This window comes from Drosophila subobscura, chromosome A (assembly GCF_008121235.1).
Source record: "Drosophila subobscura isolate 14011-0131.10 chromosome A, UCBerk_Dsub_1.0, whole genome shotgun sequence".
Classification (NCBI taxonomy): Eukaryota; Metazoa; Arthropoda; class Insecta; order Diptera; family Drosophilidae; genus Drosophila; species Drosophila subobscura.
In genome coordinates, this window is record NC_048530.1 from 13,563,251 (window position 1) to 13,577,163 (window position 13,913).

The window sequence follows — 13,913 nt, forward strand, 5'->3', positions numbered from 1 at the left end:
TATTTATTTTTTTGGTATATTTTTGCACTGCCTTTTTTGTGGTCCTTTCTGTTTTGCAGTTGGGTTGTTTTATTGTATTCTATATTGCACTATATGTCGCGAACGGGGGTACCAGAATGTACAATTAGATTGCATTTAAAATTGATGGATTAATTTGCCTTGGGATCGCCCACCAAGTCACTTGTCATTGCACGCCCCCACACAACCACTTGGCCCCCATCACTTATGCAGATTGGCATTCGGTTCGTTTTTAGTTGTAATACCACCCTTCCCCACACACACACAATCGCATGCACAAACATTATTTATGCACTGCGTATTTAAGGATATCCATTCGAACACACACCCAAACACACGTACACACATTCACCTACATATGTGTGTACATATATCCGACCCGTATGACCCGCGTACAATTAGACAGAATGCCGCGCCATACTGATTCCCGGACTCCGGTTGCACTTGAGTGGGTGGCAGGTGTGTGCGGGCTATTGAGAGGAAGGAGCAGCAGCAGCAGCAGCAGCAGCAGCAGCAGGAGCCGTAGCCGTAGGTGTTTAGCCCGGAGGAGCAGATTCTTGTTTTTGCCACACGATAATTATGATGCTCACACCGGGTCAATTCAGTTCATGACCTATAGAGAGAACACACACACACAGACAATCAGTTGCTGGCTCTCAGTCACTCACTCACATGTGTGTACACGTGTACCCGTCGTACCCGTACGTGTGAACACGGCTGTTTTTATGATACCACTCGAATGCACTCGAAAAAAAAGAAGGAACCATGCATACAAAATGCATTGGCTTTTCGTTTTCATTTTCATTTTTAATTTACCCCACACAAGAAGTGTGCTAAATGTACACACATACATAAGTATTTATGGATAAATGGTTGGTTTGTTGGTTTCTTGGTTTGTTTGTTTGTTGGATGGATGGATGGATGGATGGATGGATGGATGGACAAAGGGATGCATGGTATATATGTATGTACATATTTATGTATGTATGTACATAAATGTATGTTGTTTCGGTTTCATTTCGTTTATTGGTATAACATTCCATTACTGGAACACGCTATGAATGAAAAATTTAGGGGATGAAACCTGCTGTGTGACAAGAGAAGAGCATAAAACCGAAAGAGAAACACACACACACACCAAAAAATGAAGAGCACTAGCAAACGAGAAAAACATAGCCCTCCCCCTATCAGCCCTCCGAAAAAAGCTCAAAGAAAATACACACTCTGGGAGCGGAGCGGAGAGGACTCCGTGTTGTACCGCCGTTTCGTGGTGAATATTGAAACGATGAGAGAATCATCACACTGGAAAGGATGTAAGACGAGTACCCGTGCCCGTGCCCGTGTCCGTGTGTGTCTTCTCGCTCTTCGCTCCGCTTATAATCATCCAGCGAAGCAGCACAAGCAATCTCATTCGAATTGGTGTTTATCTTTCCCTTCTACTCGTATTCTCGACATTTTTGTATCTTCCATAGAAATGTGGGGTCGTTCATGGGAAATGTTTACAGTTGTTGTTGCCCCACTGCACTGATTAATGTTTTTCGGTTTTTTGTGGGTTCTCCTGATAACGATGATATTTTTGCACACTCTCTCTCTCTCTCTCTCTTTCTCTCTATCTCTCTCTCCCACAAAGAAATGCACTCTCGAACCGGCTGTAAGCCAACACTCACTCACACACACTCACTCACTCTATGTGGGTTTATATCGAAGCATTCCCTGATTTATATCGAAGCAATCCTTGTGCCTGGGTTACATATATCGATGACGACGTCGTTCCTACCAACAATTATGTTTACACTTGATATTTTCCCTCTACTGTAAATGAATTCATGTGTTACCCTACCCCAAAACCCCTTCTGAGCCCCGCGTTATATCGCCTTAATTTATGAATAACTTTAATGGAAGGCAAGAGTATTGTGGCGTGGGTGGGTGTGGAGTGGGAGTGTGAGTGGGCGGTGTATTTTCTTCTTTCCTTTTGGGTAATGACGTCATTGCAGGCGATGTTGTCTGACTTTTTGTTTTTGGTTGTTTTTATTTTCTTTTATACACATATTTTTGGCGTTTCTCTGGAACGGGACTATTCACGCACACACACAAACGCCACACACGGTCTATACACACGCTCTTGTAAATATAGTTGCGGTTTGCTGCCACTAGAGGGCGACAGACGGACCAACGAACTTCTAATTGCCAAAAATAAACAGCAACAATGACACACTTGTTCTCTTATTCTCTCTCTTTCTCCCGTCGTATCTCTGGCTCTGTTCTGCATTCATGTGCGCACCCCCTCTGCGCTATGCCTTCCCTACCCACACACATACTTCTTGACGCATTAACGAAATTGTTACAAAGGGTTGCCTACTTTCTGGAGCCTGTTCCACTTTCTACTTTACTTTCTGTCCGGTTTCAATTGAGCCACTTCTACACAGCACACACTCAAAGACACCGTCACAGTCTATGGGAATTTTGGAATTTGAATTTTACTTGGGTAAAACTGGTAGCGTATTCCACAAAGCCACCACATGGTCTAATATCATATTAACCCACACTGAAGGTGTCACGGCCCACGCGGGGGACATTCAGCAAATGTTTGTTCATCTGTCACACACACTAGCACACATTCACACATACATACATATGTACACATAATACAAAATACAAGAAAAAGTTTCCACACGCGCCGTTCAATTATTTTTTCACTTCCGTGGAGAAGGGCATATACCCATTCGTCGTCGTACACCCCATTACCTCCCCCTCATTCCCCCTTATTTGCGTGCGTAAAAAATTTTATATTTTTTAATCGGGTGAAGAAAAAAGAGACGAGAGAGAAAGAAAGGCAGGGAGGGGGGAGACACATCGCATCGCATGCTGTGGTGTATGTGATTTTGCGTGTGTGAATGCCTGCCGAGGTAGCCGACAGCCATTCATTCACCTTCCAAACGGTATACACGCGTGAATACGTCACACAGGACCGATACCAAGTCGCGCTGCGCTGTAACCGAAACCGAAACAGGAATACCCTGCCACACGGCCACACACCACCACACCGCCCCGTAAACCCACCAACGCAACATTCCACCCGTTGTGCTGCTCCCGCCACCACCACCGACCGACCCGCTGACCCAATCCCAACACACGCACACAAATGCTGAGCAATATCGGCGTGTGTGTGTGCGTGTATATTGTACGTATGTATATGTAGAGCGTTGTTCTTTGGGGCTTGTTAGCTCTGTAAAGAAACGGTTCAACAATTACAACTGTCACGGGGGAACGGGATCTACTAGCGACGTTGAAGCGCGACAAAAACATGTGGAAGACGGCGTACAAAGCCCTATAGATGTGGCATTCTCTCTCTCTCTCTTGCACTGGACAGTGTCCCATACAGTCATACACACACACATATACAGTGCAGGTGCAGGTGCAAATGCCGTCTGGACTAGAGGCCCTGTCACTATAATTCCCAGCACAGTTCCTTGGATAAACTTTCATCATGCGCCGAAAACGAACCGAATGCACAATACTCTTTATTCGTTATTCTTTTCATCTGAAATTGTATTTTTTTTTTTTAGTTTTATTTTCACCACTCGACCCGAATTTCGGATGCCAGCGCACCAACACATAAACACTTGCACACACACACACACACAACTCTTGAGATGTGGTATTTTTTCTTCAATTTTTTTTTCAAGCCAGAGCCTGCGGTGCCTGTGTTCCAAAAACTGCAATTAATTCGTTACACACACAATAAAGAAGCACTAGGGGTGGGCGGGGTGTAGGGTTTGGATTTTTCTTGATCCAGATTATGAGAAAAGTCGCAGCTTGAAAAATAAAAAACAAAAACCGCTTTGCGCGAGAGCTACAACCGACATTGCCTCACCAGTTGGACGAAAAACTCAACAAACGCAAGACTTCAACTCGGCGACTTTGTATTACAGACTACAACTACAACACTGACACGAAGAGAGACATGGACACGGAGAAGGCGACACAGAGACCCAAAACGGGTAACGAGTAACGGGAACGGAGCGGGGGGGCACACATACACCAGAGCACATGGCAGTAGCGTAGCGGTAACCATCGGAATCAGCCGCAGAAGAGCCAGCGCCAGTCCCAGAATCAGCCCTGCGCTCTGGATCCAAAAACAAAAGCTCAAGCTCTTGGAGGGACTGACACCAGAGCTGCATTGGCGCATGGAAAGTACACCCCTCGCTCATAAGATATTCGGTAGCTTAGCCGGGTTGGTTGTGAGAGCAACAGAGACGACCATACACACATATGGCAGCAGAGCAGACACAGAGCGCTGAAATGTGCTCTGTCCGCAAGGAAGCCGTTGTTTTTCGCAAGAGCTTTCGAAGCTTCGCCCACACCTCTCTCCTCCGCCCACACAAACACCCAAACATGCTCTGCGGGAAGACATAGAAATTACAATTTCAATTATAATTTGTTTGTTTTGGCAGGCTAACATTTAGATTCTGGACTTCCAGTTTGAGTCGCCATATGTTTTTTTCCGCAGGTATCAACATTTATTAATAATATTAAAACCCTGCTTGTAATAATTAGGGAAAGAAATAATCGGACATCGATTTGTTAGCTGCGCAGAAGCACTCAAGGATATGTTCGAAGACAGCCCTGGTGTTCGCCCACAAAATTAACGGGAATTTAAAAATGCATACTTGCGATTAGATCTCTCGATAAAAAAGCTAGACATTAAAGTGGGGGTTACACATTTGTTAATGGAAACTGCATCTCGGTACAGCGAAAGAAGGTAGCGCAAAGAGTGCCGCCATTTCGAGCATGAAAGTCACTGAGAGCTTGGGCACATCATTTGCTTGTAATCGGATCATATATAGCCAAAATGAGCTGATAAATCTTCAGTTGCCACTGACCAGCTGTTTGTTTTTCTGTAGCGGGGAACTGCATATATGTATAATAATACAGCTACAAAATACATACATAATAAAACCAGCTCGGAAACGTTAGAAAAAGCAGCAGCAAAAACAGCTTAGATACACTCGAAGGCTCTGAATTTCTTTCCCATAAACGTGGGTAATACCAGAACACTATTGGCTCCTCCGACACCTCCTTCGACCTATGGTCGCGATTCAACATTCATGGGTAATCAATTAAAAGTAATATCAATTATATTTTTTTCTGTTTCGATTCTAAACAGAACAGAAGTACATCTTCCAACAAGTTTTCCAATCGGAAAGTGCAATAACCATTTTACGTTGTACCTATGCATGCATGTACATATGTCTAGTTAGATTTTTTGTATTTTCCCTATTCCGATTCTAGTTTAAAGCTAATCAGAGAAGCATTACAGTCCCATCCAATAAATCATAACAGTGGTTGCCAAGTAGTCCTTGCTACCAAAAGCACTTACATGTTGACTATAACTGGAACCTAAGTAACGTATGGGAAATTGGAGTATACTCACATGATATCGCCTAGATTGGGACGAGTCTGGACAAGGGCAAAGCTCTCCTGGTCATTTCCAGGTTCTGGAACGGCTCGTCGCCGTTTATTGGAGGCCTGTGAGCCATAGTGTGCACTCCTGCGGATGACGCCATCTCCGATGATGGCTATGCTGTCATCTAGGCTATTGATGTGGCTGTTGGTCAAACGCGCCATCGGTGAAGAGCCCCTTCTGCGACGAGCTCCCACACCGCCCAGCATCCTATCAACGATGGAAACGGAATAGCTCTGGTTAGTGGTCAGTGGATATGGCCAGTCGGGAAGCACAGATCACAGAACACACAGGAATCCACAAGGTAGTCTTTAAAAACGATATTCTATTACTACACACACACTTTGGGGGTTGTTATCATACATATATCATATTGGTTGATTAAAGCGCAATGAATTCAAATCACTAGAGATAGATATACGAGATTCGAGATCTGCATCTGTTGCCGCGTGACGATATTCCTGGAACCGTGAGTAAGATGCACCAGCTGGCACCGCTCGGGCAAAACTGATAAAATGCCATTGGCAGGGTCTGGCCGATGGCGCGTGGGCTGTGTGGATTCCCTGCTGTGTGTTCTGTTCCAGAAAAGGTAGATAAATGCCACAAACACACACACACACAAACACACAGATGGCCGATGCCGATGATTCTGATAGTGGTTGATGACGTGCTTGATAGCGCCCGGCATGTGCGCACTACAAGTTACCGTTAGTAATTAGCAGGCGGCAGGGCCCCCCACACACACATTCATACGGCTTACATTGTGTTTTAGCAGCGTCCGGCGGCGCCTAAGATAAGGTGAATAGTAGTTGCACATCCCAAAGGAGGCCTCAAAGACTGCCGCTAACAGCATGTGCACATTGATTTAATTTCTGTTAATAATAATATTATTTAATAATCATTCAATTATGGAGTGCGCACGTGTTACCTTACCTTTTAATAACTGCTTCATTTTACCATAAATACATTCCTTTTTGTAATTTCGTGCAAGTTGTTGGGAAATTGTGCAGAAAAAAAATATGTTTGCCTGTCCACGCGGATCTTGCAATATGTAAATATGCATATATATGTGCAATACCCAAGCGTTTCAATGAACTCTCCAACAAAACATATGCAAACACAATTATTGGCCACAAATGGCTGCAGTTTGAGTAGCAATTTCGCTTATTAATCCACTTTTAATTGTTGTGATCAGACTGTGGCCCTATGGCGGGATTGACTCGAATATGCGCCTTGCCAGTGCTGCTGGTCCACGTGTATCGATATAAACGGCATATCGATATATTCGGCCACACCAACTTTTTCAACAAGATATTTAATAATAACAAAACAAATCTGTTATGATTTGAAATATGTATCTATTCGTATTGGTTTGAATTACAAAATCAATGATTTAATTAACTTGTTTGGTTTTTTGCAACTATCGATATGCACACCTCTCCAGCTGGGACGATCCCCAATCCCTCGCTTTTTCTTAATTAATCTTCCGTTAAAACAGGTCTGCAGCAGCCTGTTGCCAAGTGTTTAGTTACCAGAAAGTCACAAAGCCATATTGTATGAATTTATATGTTCGATGCTGCAGCAGCGACCCGATTCAACCACACCAGGCTGCTGCTGTCCCGTTTACACAGGGCTTTAGAGACCAGGTGCAAAAATTTAATTTATAATTTTGTTTTTGCTGATTTTATAAAGATTTATAGCTTAGATCAAATAAATAAATGGATTTCAAATTACAATTTTAGGAAATGCTTAGTTTAAGGTGCACATTAAGAATCAATTCAACTGGTCATCATCATCGCCATAATCGTCCCACATGTCGTCGGCAAATGCATCGTCCTCGACGCCAAAAATACGCTCCAGATCCTGTTCGGTCTCGGCATGAATGGCATCTGAGGTTAGTAGATCCTGGTCCTCGGGGCAGGCCGTGCAGCGACTTTCATTGATGCCGTAATTGAGGCAATTGGCGCCCACGCACTCGCAGCAGCCGTCGTGGAACCAACGATAGCTATTAGCGCCCATGCTTTCGCACTGCTGTTTGCACTTGTTCGACCGGATGCAAGAGTTCACATAGATCACAGTGCAGTTGAGGGTGGCCCCTGGCTTGGGTCGGTCACCCAGTACATTGTCGGTGCCCTCCAGGCGGTGCTTGATGCCGGCACGCATGGGAAACCGCATGGTGGACCACTGGTCATCGTCCTCAGCCGTGAGGGTGTCAAACAGTTCGGGAACACCTTCCACATCACCAATCTCCGAGCGCGGCGTCAGCGAGGGCAGGGCATCGGTGTGCTTGGGGCACATGTCCAGGCAGCCGCAGCATTCCGTGTACAGCTCCCCCAGGCAGTTCAGACAGTCCTTGCAGCAATGGCAGTCGTTCAGCTTGCACTGACAGCTCTGCGTGAGCAAGCACTTCGACACCACTGAGCCGCAGACCACCTCATTGCAGCCATCATCGTTGTTGGCGGCCACAAAAGGCGGCGACAAAAGCAGGAGGCCTGAGTAAACCAGAGGCAGCAGCAGCAGCATTCTTACACAACGAAGCCTGGGAGCACAATGATGCGTCAAGCATCATTTCACATGACTTTATGTGTGGTAGAGAGGTGCCAGGAGTCGGTTACAGGTAGCCCGAGGGCTACCGCAATCCCACTAATCCCCGCGGTGATGGCAGCGGCGGAGTAGGTAGGCGGGTTGGGCGGGCAATTTAAAAGAAGTTAAGGCTTGCAAATAGGCCTGGGCCATAAAATAAATCCACAACAAATACAATAATTACGCGTTAACCCTGATCACCGTTGAGGGCACAGGCACAGGCACTGGCACAGGCAAGAGCAGAGGCCACTGGCGGCTATCACAGCATTTATTTTCGAACATTTCTCATCCTGTACACAACATGGTCGACTGTTAAATAATGAAGGCCGTGATCCAATCAATAAATTTTGCCACATCTGCATATATTATATATTGATTGCTACAACAGTTCGTGGAGCCAGTAGGACCCAACTCTAGGGCGGGTGGCAGTGCCGCTGAGACAGTGCCACGCAGCATCCAGCGATTGTTTTTCAGTATCATCAATCCAGCCCCCGATATGCCCGTGTAAAGGCTGCTGCTGCTGCTGCTACCGCTGCTCTGTGGCTCCCTGGACTCCAGCTGTATGCCTGCGCAGAAGGTGCGGTTCGAGGAGAGACTACGAAAATGTGAATTCGCCTTGAAGCACACGCCATTCGCAACGATGGGTGCCTTTACCACTTTGGGTATACTGGTATCGGTTGCCTTTTTGCCTTCTCCCAGATGCTGCTGGGAATGCTGCTGCTGCTGCTGTTGCTGCTGTGTCGCATTCGATCTGTCGAAGCTCCAGCCAATGACAATGCCATGCTCCCCCACGATGTACTCCGATTTGCTGGAGCCCGACCACAGACAGGCGGGACGTATGAACGTATTGAACCTGGGGGCAATGGAGCAGTCAGTGATCTGGAAGAGGACTCAATTGCATTTGGTTGCTCACCGCACTTCATCCTTGAGTAGGATGACTGCTATGTCCGCATCGTAGCTGCTCAACTGACTGTTAAAGTCCGGATGTATATAGATACCATCCACGGGTGCCGCCAGAGAGCCCTCCTCGTTCCAGTTCTTCAGATTGTGGCGCCCCAAAAAGACCAGCACCTCGTTGGCCGTGTAACGCTTGTTGAACATCCTGAAGCAGTGGCCCGAGCTGATGACCACGCGTGTCGAGACGAGTGTGCCGCCGCATTGGAAATCCAACGATGTGAGATTGTTCACATAAATGGCCGCCAGCCAGGGCCACGAGCCGCGCGTAATCGATGGCAGGCTGCTGCCCACGGCGCTGCCATCCACAGTATCCTGCTCCTGCAGCTCTTCCTCCGACAAGTGCTCAAATTCTTCATCCTCGGGGTCTTCGTTGTCGGCAAACACGGGCGCTGTGATGGCATCCGAACGCCTCGAACTGAGAGGCAGCCGAAAGTCGAGACTGCTGTCTATCTTTCCACAAATCTCCTTGGGCGAATGAAAGGGTTTTCTATACGGAAACGGGCATTAACGATAACGAATGAATGGCATTGAGAAGGCGCTTGCTTGAACCGACCACAATCCGTATGCATACTTCTTGAACTGGCTGCGCGGCGGCACTGGCGGCGGCGACTTCGGCAGGGCCTCCACTTCGTCCAGTAGAAGCGAAGTCTTCTTGTCCGGTATAAAGGTTAGTTTTCTGGTGTGCTCCAGCTGGATTTGGGTCATAAAGATGCTGTGATCTGGAAGGGCGAAGGATTAGCAGGGTGCTTTGTGAACAGACGCGTATACAGACCGCCAGATCCAAAGCAAATTACATGATTGTTGGCCGAAATCAGCAGCAGCTTGGGTGGGAAATGATGCTTGGGAAAGCGTATCTTGTAGAGGACAGGCGCATTTTTTGTGAACTGTCCACGGGTCAGCAGTTCTATTTCGCCCAGATAGTTCTGCAAAATGGAAGGTATTAGTGTATTGTATTATAGTTTGTTTGCCGGTTAGCCCGCACCGTTGTTGGCTTTCCCCTCATGGAGAGCGTGACGCGTAGCTGGAGTGGCTGCCTCATGTCTGGATTTCGCACGGCGATCAAACCGAACCATTCATTGCCATCGAATCGATACTGAAAGATCTTTGGGCAGGGACTGATGGGCATGCCCTGGGCAATCACCTTGGACACGTGCTCGAAGCAGATCAGCAGTATTGTGGTGAAATGCAATTTCATTTCAATTTTGGCGAGTCTTTTACTCACACACACACACACACGTGCACATATGCAAACGGACATGAGATATGCAAATGCATGCGGTCATTACTTTTAGTATGTAGCCGTTTAGAAGACCTGTTCACAATGAAATGCAGTGACTGAACGTTTAAAATGATCTTAAATCTTTCATGCGACATTTAAACATATCTTTGGACTATTTTGGCTACTCCAAAACGAAAATCGCGCCACAAAGCTCATGGCCCACGACCAGGGTGTCACAAATATGTAGTGTGCAATCATCGCAGGCATAACATAAAAACTATTGATTGCACCATCGATTTTTGTTAAGTTTGGCGATATATCGATGGTTTTTCGGCGAAAACTAGGTTCGGTCTCCATCAGTGTTGCCAGTGTAGCTATTTTCCCACTAGATCTAGCGTTTTTAAATTGCGAAATTCGGGATAAATTTTAAGATAGCAGGTAGCTAGAATTATAGCTAACGTTTCAATACATCAGCGTTTTGTGTTTTTAAGGTTTTATCAAAATCTAGGAGTCAGGAGCACATCCTTTCTGGCTGACGATGATGATGATGATGATGGGCATGATGCTACTGTCGGGACATTTGCTGATGTCCAACAAGAGTATCATTAACAAAAGGAACTGCGTGCTGCAGCTCTGACCAAAAAGTGAGGCCACAATGTCGTATCCATCACTGGGTTCTCGCTCCCAGTGCCCAGACCCATCCGGCACACATCCCTCTGCTGCTTCCTTGAGCTGCTTATTGGATAGAACTCTGCTCCTCTTCACCCTTTTCTACCGAAAGGTCTGGCCCCAGCAATTGATGTGCATACAACTTTAAAACGTTTTTTCATCCGAATTATGGCCACAAAACAGAGGCTGAAACCATTTCTGGGGCTTCAAATTGTGGTTACGGTGCAAGGAGGGGCAGAATTAATGCGGAACTTGAAGGATTATCGCTTGATTTCTTGCAAAATATTTAAGCACATTTTTTAAACATGATTCCTAATTAGCTGGACCCAACAAATCAAATAATTTTTTGCATTGATTTGATCAACTTTAATGTAAAGTTAAATAATTTAATATATTTTACCCACAGAAACATTCACCCGTATGTTTGCGGACACGCTGCTGACCATAATATATGATTTAATCTGTGCTTTATTTATCCGCAAACACACAATTGACACTCGGCGGCATGGACCCTAAGCGCATTTATCATCAAACAATAATCCCCCCACTGACGATAGGGGACCACGAATCGACACAAAGCGACAAAATTGTTTATGATTATTATTTACCAAGAATTTATGGACAACAAAAGATAAATAAATAAATATCCATTGATTATTTACTTTAACTGTCTTTTATTCGATAAAACAGCAGCACAGAAATCGAATGGTAAATGTCATTCAAGGTGGTGTTGGAAAACGACCAGCGCCTGTTCCACTCTATGGAAATTGTTAACAAAAAAAAAGTGCAGTTAAAGGTCACAATATTTGCTAAAATAGCAGGCGTTGCTTTTCATGAAATGACAAGTCATCAATTACAAAAATCACTCAAACCATTCTCAGTTGAAGTGTGGCAAAAATCAGTTCGAAAATTTGTGATATTTTGCAAGTAAGAACTTCTTTACATTGAAAATTCGCCCAAAGTTGGTTTAATTTGTGCAGTTCATCGCGTGCAATTGTGAGCGAGTACAGTTCGTGTATAGTACATTTTTGTTCGTATAATTAACAATTTTAAATTCATTTAACTTGTACAATTTTGCTGGCTTTTTTTCTTCCGTTGCCAGATACTATATTTTGGTCTTATTTCTATTCCTTATTTCTAAGGCAAAGAAAAATGAAGCGCAAACAAGAAAAGGAAAAGGAGGAGACAGTTCCTCGCAAGAGTGCAAGGATTTCCAAAAAGATTGAAGAGAAGATTCCACCAAAGGTGGAAAAAAAGAACGAAAATATTAAAAAGAAGGTGCCGATTCCCCGGAAGACGGTCAATAAGACAAAAAATAATCTATTTCTAAGGCAAAGAAAAATGAAGCGCAAACAAGAAAAGGAAAAGGAGGAGACAGTTCCTCGCAGGAGTGCAAGGATTTCCAAAAAGATTGAAGAGAAGATTCCACCAAAGGTGGAAAAAAAGAACGAAAATATTAAAAAGAAGGTGCCGATTCCCCGGAAGACGGTCAATAAGACCAAAAATATTCTATTTCTAAGGCAAAGAAAAATGAAGCGCAAACAAGAAAAGGAAAAGGAGGAGACAGTTCCTCGCAAGAGTGCAAGGATTTCCAAAAAGATTGAAGAGAAGATTCCACCAAAGGTGGAAAAAAAGAACGAAAATATTAAAAAGAAGGTGCCGATTCCCCGGAAGACGGTCAATAAGACCAAAAATATTCTATTTCTAAGGCAAAGAAAAATGAAGCGCAAACAAGAAAAGGAAAAGGAGGAGACAGTTCCTCGCAAGAGTGCAAGGAAGTCCAAAAATATTGAAGAGAAGATTCCACCCAAGGTGGAAAAAAAAGAACGAAAATATTAAAAAGAAGGTGCCGATTCCCCGGAAGACGGTCAATAAGACCAAAAATATTCAAAATAAGAAGCCGACTCCCAACAAGACGGCAATGAAGACACAATATAATAAAAAGAAGGAGCAGCAGGTAAAGACAGAAAATAATAAAAAGAAGCAGAACAAGGAGCCGATTCCTCCTAAGAAGGCCAAGAAGACAGAAAATAATAAAAAGAAGGAGCAGGCAAAGAAGACAGAAAATAAAAAGAAGGAGCAGGTAAAGAAGACAGAAAATAATAAAAAGCAGAACAAGGAGAAGATTCCTCCAAAGACGGCAAAGAAGACAAAAAATACTAAAAATACTGTTAGGAAAACAGAAAATAACAAAAAGAAGGAGAATATTCTTCCAACGACGGTAAAAAAGACAGAAAATAATACAAATAAGAAGATTCCTCCCAAGACAGCAAAAAAGACGGAAAATAATCAAAAGAACGGGGAGATTCCTCGGAGGTCGGCAAGAAATCCCACACCAAATCCAAAAATATTCACACATGCAAAAGACCAGGTCAAGACTCGTCCGAAGAGGACAATGATAATGATAAAAAGGAGCTCTGCTATACAAACTCAGCAACAGTGGGACGCCTTGATAAGAAGGTGAAATCTATGCAACTCCAGGACGAGTCAACTCAATTTCTTACTTATTTTCTCCATTTAAAGGGTGGCGGCAAATTCCATCCGGTTGCGGCAGTTGGCTGCGGAAAAAAAAGAAATGCGCAAGAAAATTGAAGCCCTGAAAGAAGCTCAGAAACGGTTTGAAGAGAAAAGAAACAGACAAATTGAAGAACTGGAAAAGTGCGTTGGCACACTGATCCAATCCAGCTGCACTCTATAAATTCACTAATTTTTTTCATTTGCAGTTCCTTTGCGGAATCGAAGCGTGAGGAGGAGCATCAGTTGGAAATGCTGAAACAGCGGAAACTGTTGAAGAAACAGATGAAGGAAAAAATTAAGGCAAAAAAGATGTACGTCTAAGCACCAAATTCTATGAATTTAAAAAATAATAATTTCAAATAATTTTAGTGTTGAAAGGAAGAAACGGAAGGAAAGTCTGGCTCTTTCTAGCTTTTTTCAGAGGTAGTTTAGCTCTTTTATGACCCGAAGAGTTGGCAGCACTGCTACCGATATAGCCGCAACGCA

At 44.3% G+C, this 13,913-nt stretch overlaps 5 protein-coding genes across 35 annotated transcripts in view; 2 read left to right on the forward strand and 3 right to left on the reverse strand.

Moving 5' to 3' along the window:
• The window catches only part of LOC117903073 (voltage-dependent calcium channel type A subunit alpha-1), a 57,271-nt gene extending 50,608 nt beyond the window's left edge, over positions 1-6,663 (reverse strand). For 10 of the 30 annotated variants that reach the window (XM_034814857.1, XM_034814854.1, XM_034814856.1 and 7 more), the window contains exons 1-3: positions 6,416-6,658; positions 6,243-6,354; positions 5,453-5,692 (exon numbers count right to left, since the gene is read on the reverse strand). In XM_034814857.1, coding sequence (XP_034670748.1) covers positions 5,453-5,692; positions 6,243-6,244 — 242 coding nt within the window. In that variant the 5' untranslated portion in view covers positions 6,245-6,354; positions 6,416-6,658. Of the gene's footprint in view, positions 1-5,452; positions 5,693-6,242; positions 6,355-6,415 lie in introns of all 30 variants that reach the window. The other 20 variants (XR_004649477.1, XM_034814846.1, XM_034814844.1 and 17 more) reach the window with 5 other exon arrangements.
• A 520-nt stretch (positions 6,664-7,183) lies between these two features.
• Positions 7,184-8,167, reverse strand: LOC117899219 (protein twisted gastrulation). The gene has a single exon (XM_034809096.1). It carries the CDS (start codon positions 8,003-8,005, stop codon positions 7,256-7,258), a length of 750 nt encoding a protein of 249 aa, XP_034664987.1. The 5' UTR covers positions 8,006-8,167; the 3' UTR covers positions 7,184-7,255.
• Positions 8,168-8,237: 70 nt separating this feature from the next.
• Positions 8,238-10,476, reverse strand: LOC117899201 (serine protease gd). Of its 2 annotated transcripts, XM_034809077.1 has the most exons (5): positions 10,005-10,476; positions 9,795-9,945; positions 9,594-9,741; positions 8,979-9,509; positions 8,238-8,918 (listed from the first exon to the last, which is right to left on the reverse strand). In XM_034809077.1, the coding sequence occupies exons 1-5, from the start codon at positions 10,278-10,280 to the stop codon at positions 8,378-8,380; spliced, it is 1,647 nt and encodes a 548-aa protein (XP_034664968.1). In that variant the 5' UTR covers positions 10,281-10,476; the 3' UTR covers positions 8,238-8,377. The 2 variants fall into 2 exon arrangements, with proteins under 2 accessions (XP_034664968.1, XP_034664975.1); XM_034809084.1 differs by lacking the exon at positions 8,238-8,918 and having other exon boundaries at positions 9,369-9,509; positions 9,576-9,741.
• A 1,586-nt stretch (positions 10,477-12,062) lies between these two features.
• LOC117895568 (DNA ligase 1-like) lies at positions 12,063-12,749 on the forward strand. Its single transcript, XM_034803289.1, has one exon. It carries the CDS (start codon positions 12,063-12,065, stop codon positions 12,747-12,749), a length of 687 nt encoding a protein of 228 aa, XP_034659180.1.
• Positions 12,750-12,831: 82 nt separating this feature from the next.
• Positions 12,832-13,817, forward strand: LOC117897421 (DNA ligase 1-like). Its single transcript, XM_034806259.1, has 3 exons — positions 12,832-13,370; positions 13,434-13,568; positions 13,634-13,817. Exons 1-3 carry the CDS (start codon positions 12,832-12,834, stop codon positions 13,746-13,748), a joined length of 789 nt encoding a protein of 262 aa, XP_034662150.1. The 3' UTR covers positions 13,749-13,817.
• The last annotated feature ends 96 nt before the right edge of the window (positions 13,818-13,913 follow it).

Bases quoted from the DNA above. Each gene is read 5' to 3' on its own strand.
- LOC117899219 (XM_034809096.1), bottom strand. From the start codon at position 8,005: ATGCTGCTGCTGCTGCCTCTGGTTTACTCAGGCCTCCTGCTTTTGTCG.
- LOC117899201 (XM_034809077.1), bottom strand. From the start codon at position 10,280: ATGTCCGTTTGCATATGTGCACGTGTGTGTGTGTGTGTGAGTAAAAGA. The intron at 9,946-10,004 runs GTGCGGGCTAAC...TCCATTTTGCAG, and splicing joins TGAGGGGAAAGCCAACAACG to AACTATCTGGGCGAAATAGA. The intron at 9,510-9,593 runs GTATGCATACGG...GTTTCCGTATAG, and splicing joins CCGCGCAGCCAGTTCAAGAA to AAAACCCTTTCATTCGCCCA.
- LOC117895568 (XM_034803289.1), top strand. From the start codon at position 12,063: ATGAAGCGCAAACAAGAAAAGGAAAAGGAGGAGACAGTTCCTCGCAAG.
- LOC117897421 (XM_034806259.1), top strand. From the start codon at position 12,832: ATGAAGACACAATATAATAAAAAGAAGGAGCAGCAGGTAAAGACAGAA. The intron at 13,371-13,433 runs GTGAAATCTATG...CTCCATTTAAAG, and splicing joins TGGGACGCCTTGATAAGAAG to GGTGGCGGCAAATTCCATCC. The intron at 13,569-13,633 runs GTGCGTTGGCAC...TTTCATTTGCAG, and splicing joins CAAATTGAAGAACTGGAAAA to TTCCTTTGCGGAATCGAAGC.